Below are 7,500 nucleotides of genomic sequence, written 5' to 3' on the forward strand. Positions count from 1 at the left end.
GAGTTTGTGTGAGGTTGTGTGAGGTTGCGTGAGGCCCGCGTGAGTTTGTGTGAGGCCCGCGTGAGGTTGTGTGAGGCCCGCGTGAGGTTGTGTGAGGCCCGTGTGAGGCCCGTGTGAGGTTGCGTGAGGCCCGTGTGAGTTTGTGTGAGGCCCGTGTGAGTTTGTGTGAGGCCCGCGTGAGGTTGTGTGAGGCCCGCGTGAGGTTGTGTGAGGCCCGTGTGAGGTTGTGTGAGGCCCGTGTGAGGTTGTGTGAGGCCCGTGTGAGGTTGTGTGAGGCCCGCGTGAGGTTGTGTGAGGTCCGTGTGAGGTTGTGTGAGGCCCGTGTGAGGTTGTGTGAGGCCCGTGTGAGTGTGAGGCCCGTGTGAGGTTGCGTGAGGCCCGTGTGAGGTTGTGTGAGGCCCGTGTGAGGTTGTGTGAGGCCCGTGTGAGGTTGTGTGAGGCCCGTGTGAGGTTGTGTGAGGCCCGTGTGAGGTTGCGTGAGGCCCGTGTGAGGTTGTGTGAGGCCCGTGTGAGGTTGTGTGAGGCCCGTGTGAGGTCGTGTGAGGCCCGTGTGAGGTTGTGTGAGGTCCGTGTGAGGTTGTGTGAGGCCCGTGTGAGGTTGTGTGAGGCCCGTGTGAGGTTGTGTGAGGCCCGTGTGAGGTTGCGTGAGGCCCGCGTGAGTTTGTGTGAGGCCCGCGTGAGGTTGTGTGAGGCCCGCGTGAGGTTGTGTGAGGCCCGTGTGAGGCCCGTGTGAGGTTGCGTGAGGCCCGTGTGAGTTTGTGTGAGGCCCGTGTGAGTTTGTGTGAGGCCCGCGTGAGGTTGTGTGAGGCCCGCGTGAGGTTGTGTGAGGCCCGTGTGAGGTTGTGTGAGGCCCGTGTGAGGTTGTGTGAGGCCCGTGTGAGGTTGTGTGAGGCCCGCGTGAGGTTGTGTGAGGTCCGTGTGAGGTTGTGTGAGGCCCGTGTGAGGTTGTGTGAGGCCCGTGTGAGTGTGAGGCCCGTGTGAGGTTGCGTGAGGCCCGTGTGAGGTTGTGTGAGGCCCGTGTGAGGTTGTGTGAGGCCCGTGTGAGGTTGTGTGAGGCCCGTGTGAGGTTGTGTGAGGCCCGTGTGAGGTTGCGTGAGGCCCGTGTGAGGTTGTGTGAGGCCCGTGTGAGGTTGTGTGAGGCCCGTGTGAGGTCGTGTGAGGCCCGTGTGAGGTTGTGTGAGGTCCGTGTGAGGTTGTGTGAGGCCCGTGTGAGGTTGTGTGAGGCCCGTGTGAGGTTGTGTGAGGCCCGTGTGAGGTTGCGTGAGGCCCGTGTGAGGTTGTGTGAGGCCCGCATGAGGTTGTGTGAGGCCCGTGTGAGGTTGTTTGAGGCCAGCGTGAGGTTGTGTGAGGCCCATGTGAGGTTGTGTGAGGCCCGCGTGAGGTTGTGTGAGGCCCGCGTGAGGTTGTGTGAGGCCAGCGTGAGGTTGTGTGAGGCCCATGTGAGGTTGTGTGAGGCCCGCGTGAGGTTGTGTGAGGCCCGCGTGAGGTCGTGTGAGGCCCGCGTGAGGTTGTGTGAGGCCTGCGTGAGGTCGTGTGAGGCCCGTGTGAGGTTGTGTGAGGCCCGTGTGAGGTTGTGTGAGGCCCGTGTGAGGTTGTGTGAGGCCCGTGTGAGGTTGTGAGGCCCGTGTGAGTGTGAGGCCCGTGTGAGGTTGCGTGAGGCCCGTGTGAGGTTGTGAGGCCCGTGTGAGGTCGTGTGAGGCCCGTGTGAGGTTGTGTGAGGCCCGTGTGAGGTTGTGTGAGGCCCGTGTGAGGTTGTGTGAGGCCCGCATGAGGTTGTGTGAGGCCCGTGTGAGGTTGTGTGAGGCCCGTGTGAGGTCGTGTGAGGCCCGTGTGAGGTTGCGTGAGGCCCGTGTGAGGTTGTGTGAGGCCCGTGTGAGGTTGTGTGAGGCCCGTGTGAGGTTGTGTGAGGCCCGTGTGAGGTTGTGTGAGGCCCGTGTGAGGTTGTGTGAGGCCAGTGTGAGGTTGTGTGAGGCCCGTGTGAGGTTGTGTGAGGCCCGTGTGAGGTTGTGCCATACTGTTTCTCAACACTGTATTTCAAGGCTACCTACATAAAGACTGTTGTTCTTACTAGTTCATGTCTCTAAAGGTGTGCAGGTCATGTTACAATATTAAACATGACGTCGGGGACGTCCTCAGTGAACCGATTCAGGGACGTGAACACGTGACTTGGATTCAGGGACCTGAACACGTGACTTGGATTCAGGGAAGTGAACACGTGACTTGGTGTGGTCCTACCTTTGGTGGCGACTCGGACACAGTCAATCTTGGTCTCCTGTGTGACAAGACAGAAAGAAGATCAAAATAACAGTTAGCTACGTGTGTGTGTGTGTGTGTGTGTGTGTGTGTGTGTGTGTGTGTGTGTGTGTGTGTGTGTGTGTGTGTGTGTGTGTGTGTGTGTGTGTGTGTGTGTGTGTGTGTGTGTGTGTGTGTGTGTGTGTGTGTGTTGCAGTAGGCACATTAATTTAACAAAATATGTCACATTAACAATAAGATAATCCCATTAACCGACTCGTTCTGTTGGACCTTGGTTCACATAAATGTTTATTATATTTTTACACAATCGTAAAGTAAAACAAAAAAAAAATCTGACATTAAATTTGTCAGTCGGTAACAGTGGCGAGAACATTAATGTCTGTGAAAACTCTGACCAAAACATCAAGACTTCCTTGACAGTTAGAGCAGAGAAGAAGAAATCTAACTAACAAATACCCTCGTTTAATACTCCTAGTTAGTCAATCACCTCTGAGGACTGTTGTAACTTCCTGGGCCTTTCAGAGGATCTATGGTCTTTATCTGTGATGACCAAAGAAGAGATTCCTTGGGTTAACGTTCCCCAGTTAACGTAACCCCCCCCGCATCCCCCCCCCACCCCCGCATCCCCCCACACACAAAAAAAAAATGTCGCTCGGCAAAAGGGAACTAACAAATGAGCCACTGAAAACCAAATAGAAACCAGTGGGGTTTTAAAACGATTTCTGAAAGGGATTCACAGAGGGGGATTCTACTAAGTGGTGGCCAAACAGCTCCAGTTCAAATATCCACCACGGACACCCACTGGGCTGGGCTTTCAGAGCCCATTTAAAAAAAACACAGACTGGACTTGATAAAACTAAAATTAATAAACCCACTAACTAAGAATAAGAAGTGGGTGGAGCAAACAGGATAAATACCAGGTAAAGGCTCCGTTCAACAACGTAAAGACCAGGATAAATACCAGGTACAGGCTCCGTTCAACAACGTAAAGACCAGGATAAACACCAGGTAAAGGCCCCGTTCAACAACGTAAAGACCAGGATAAATACCAGGTAAAGCCCCCGTTCAACAACGTAAAGACCAGGAGAAATACCAGGTAAAGGCCCCGTTCAACAACGTAAAGACCAGGAGAAATACCAGGTAAAGGCCCCGTTCAACAACGTAAAGACCAGGATAAATACCAGGGAAAGGCCCCGTTCAACAATGTAAAGGGAACATGCTAAACGCAGGTGTCGCTCTTCTTCCTTACATTTCTTGAACATTTAGCAGACACCCTTATCCAGAGCGACTTACAGTAGTGAGTGAATACAGTTTCATACTGGTCCCCTGTGGGAATCGAACCCACAACCCTGGTGTTTGGGAAGCGCCGTGTTCTACCAACACAGGGAGCACTGAGCCAATAGCTCTTAAATATCAGCTGTGTCTGCACAGAAGAAACGAGGACAACAGGTGAAAACACATCCTGACCAACGAGGATGATTCCAATCAGTATGCCACACCCAAAGACAACCAACGAGGATGATTCCAATCAGTATGCCACACCCAAAGACAACCAACGAGGATGATTCCAATCAGTATGCCACACCCAAAGACAACCAACGAGGATGATTCCAATTAGTATGCCACACCCAAAGACAACCAACGAGGATGATTCCAATCAGTATGCCACACCCAAAGACAACCAACGAGGATGATTCCAATCAGTATGCCACACCCAAAGACAACCAACGGGGATGATTCCAATCAGTATGCCACACCCAAAGACAACCAACGAGGATGATTCCAATCAGTATGCCACACCCAAAGACAACCAACGAGGATGATTAAAATCAGTATGCCACACCCAAAGACAACCAACGAGGATGATTCCAATCAGTATGCCACACCCAAAGACAACCAACGAGGATGATTCCAATCAGTATGCCACACCCAAAGACAACCAACGGGGATGATTCCAATCAGTATGCCACACCCAAAGACAACCAACGAGGATGATTCCAATCAGTATGTCACACCCAAAGACAACCAACGAGGATGATTCCAATCAGTATGCCACACCCAAAGACAACCAACGAGGATGATTCCAATCAGTATGCCACACCCAAAGACAACCAACGAGGATGATTCCAATCAGTATGCCACACCCAAAGACAACCAACCTTGAAATAGGACCGTTGGTCTGGAGTAGGACTAGACAGGGTTAAACAGTGGAATGGTTGGTGGTTGTTTTTTTTTTTAGTTGGCAGAGCAATTTTCCTCTTTCCCCAATTTCTCCAAATTGGTATTATTGTGTCAAAGAATATAATGTCGGAAGGCAGAGAACGGCGTAGGACCTAAAAGTCGGATTCAATTCACCAATCAAAATCCCCCCGCAAAAAAAAAGAAGAAGAAGAAGAACCTCGAAATAGAAAACGCAATGGAGAGAAAAACCCAAAGCCTGTAACAGCCGAGCCAGTTGGATAACACTAGCGTAGTAGTTCACAACAGAGTTTCTCCTGTATCTGACGAGTTGTGGCCTCCTCATTTATATAAATCTGTCGTTCTGCCCCTGAACAGGCAGTTAACCCACTGTTCCTAGGCCGTCATTGAAAATAAGAATTTGTTCTTAACTGACTTGCCTGGTTAAATAAAGGTCAAATAAAAAAGTCCTGGAGAGCTGTGAAGGATATTTGTTTCAGCACTGCTTTAGCTCACCTAATTCAGTTAGTAAAGGCCCAGATAGAATGTTTTCATCGTGATTGCAATAATTGATCACGATACTCCAATTCACCCTAGAAAGTTTTGGACCGAGTAACAAACTTTCTTCAGGAGAGATTCACTCCTTAATCGTCCCTCTGTCATGTGTAGTCTCTGTTCTCTTCTCAGGTACGGAGCCTGTACCTGGTCTCTCTCTCTCTGTCTCTCTCTAACATCTCTGTTCTCTTCTCCAGCTCTCTAACATCTCTGTCTCTCTGTCTCTCTGACATCTCTCTCTGTTCTCTTCTCCAGCTCTCTAACATCTCTCTCTCTCTCCCCCTCTATCTCTCTTTCTCTCTCTCTCTCTGTCTCTCTAACATATCTCTCTCTCTGTCTCTCTAACATCTCTCTCTCTGTCTCTCTAACATCTCTCTCTCTGTATCTCTCTCTCTCTCTCTCTCTGTCTCTCTGACATCTCTCTCTGTCTCTCTCTCTCTAACATCTCTCCCCCTCTATCTCTCTTTCTCTCTCTCTCTGTCTCTCTGACATCTCTCTCTCTCAAACATCTCTGTCTCTCTCCCCCTCTATCTCTCTTTCTCTCTCTCTCTGTCTCTTTGACATCTCTCTCTCTCAAACATCTCTGTCTCTCTCCCCCTCTATCTCTCTTTCTCTCTCTCTCTGTCTCTTTGACATCTCTCTCTCTCAAACATCTCTGTCTCTCTACCCCTCTATCTCTCTTTCTCGCTCTCTCTAACATCTATCTCTTTCTCTCTCTCTCTCTCTCGAACATCTCTCTCTGTCCCCCCTCTCTCTCTCTATCCTCTCTCAATCTAAGACGTGTGGTAACTCCTTAAGCACCCAGTTTAAGGTCCATCTTCATTCCGGACCAGATCTCTTCAAGTCACCATTGAACTCTCTTTCACTGCTTAGCTTTGCTTTGTAGAGAGCCGGAGAGGAGGTGGATAGGAGGAGAGGGGGTGGAGTGGAGGAGGAGTGGAGGAGAGGAGGTGGATAGGAGGAGAGGGGGTGGAGTGGAAGAGGAGTGTAGGAGAGGAGGAGGAGAGGAGGATGAGTGAAGGAGAGGACGAGAGGAGGAGGACAGGGTGGAGAGGGGGAGTGGAGTAGAGGAGGAGAGGAGGAGGAAAGGAGGTGGAGAGGGGGAGTTGAGGAGTGGAGAGGAGGAGATGAGGAGGAGTGGAGAGAAGGAGATGAGGAGGAGTGGAGGAGGAGGAGGAGAAGGAGAGGAGGTGGAGAGGGGGAGCGGAGGAGAGGAGGAGTGGAGAGGAGGAGTGGAGAGGAGGAGGAGTGGAGGACGAGTGGAGGAGAGGAGTGGAGGAGTGGAGAGGAGAAGAGGAGGAGTTGAGAAGGAGTGGAGGAGAGGGGGAGGAGAGGAGAGGAGGAGAGGATGATAGGAGGAGAGGAGGAGGAGGGGGAGAGCAGGAGGAGAAGAGGTGGAGGAGGAGTGGAGGGGTGGAGGAGGAGAGGAGGAGGAGGAGGAGGAGAGGGGGAGTGGAGGAGAGAAGGAGGAGAGCCTGGTGCCACTTGATGATGGAGAGAGGACCTAGAGAGGATAGAGTCTGAACTCTGAACAATCCATGACACTGTTGTTGAACCTGCCTAATACCATTTCCAGTCATCAACCATCATCACCACCACCATCATCATTATCATCATCACCATCACCACCATCACCACCATCATCATCACCATCACCTCCATAACCATCACCATCACCATCATCATCACCACCACCATCACCATCATCACCACCACCATCACCATCATCATTACCACAATTACCTTCGCCATCGCCATCACCATCACCACCATCACCATCACCTCCATCATCATCACCACCATCATCATCACCACCACCATCACAACCATCTTCATCATAATCACCACCACCACCATCACCATCACCATCATAATCACCATCACCACCACCTTCATCACCACCACCTTCACCATCACCACCATCATCATCACCACCACAACCATCATCATCACCACCACCATCACCACCACCACCATCACCACCATCATCATCACCACCACAACCATCATCATCACCACCACCATCACCACCACCACCACCATCATCACCATCACCACCATCACCATCATCACCATCACCATCATCATCCCCACCATCATCACCATCATCATCACCACCACCACCATCATCATCCCCACCATCATCACCATCATCATCACCACCATCATCACCATCATCACCACCATCATCATCCCCACCATCATCACCATCATCATCACCACCACCACCATCATCATCACCACCACCATCACCATCATCACCACCATCATCATCCCCACCATCATCACCATCATCATCACCACCACCACCATCATCATCCCCACCACCATCACCATCATCACCACCATCATCATCCCCACCATCATCACCACCACCACCATCATCATCCCCACCATCATCACCATCATCACCACCACCATCAATTATCATCATCATCACCATCATCATCATCACCATCACCACCATCATCACCACCATCATCACCATCATCATCACCATCACCACCATCATCA

The 7,500-nt window shown here is 51.3% G+C and overlaps 1 protein-coding gene across 1 annotated transcript in view; it reads right to left on the reverse strand.

Moving 5' to 3' along the window:
• LOC127910876 (receptor-type tyrosine-protein phosphatase mu-like) overlaps window positions 1-7,500 on the reverse strand; it is a 688,506-nt gene that overhangs the window by 231,240 nt on the left and 449,766 nt on the right. Inside the window, exon 15 of the mRNA XM_052475958.1 lies at window positions 2,236-2,272. Within this exon, the coding sequence (XP_052331918.1) occupies window positions 2,236-2,272 (37 nt within the window). The remainder of the gene's footprint in view (window positions 1-2,235; window positions 2,273-7,500) is intronic.

This window comes from Oncorhynchus keta, chromosome 23 (assembly GCF_023373465.1).
Source record: "Oncorhynchus keta strain PuntledgeMale-10-30-2019 chromosome 23, Oket_V2, whole genome shotgun sequence".
Taxonomy (NCBI): Eukaryota; Metazoa; Chordata; class Actinopteri; order Salmoniformes; family Salmonidae; genus Oncorhynchus; species Oncorhynchus keta.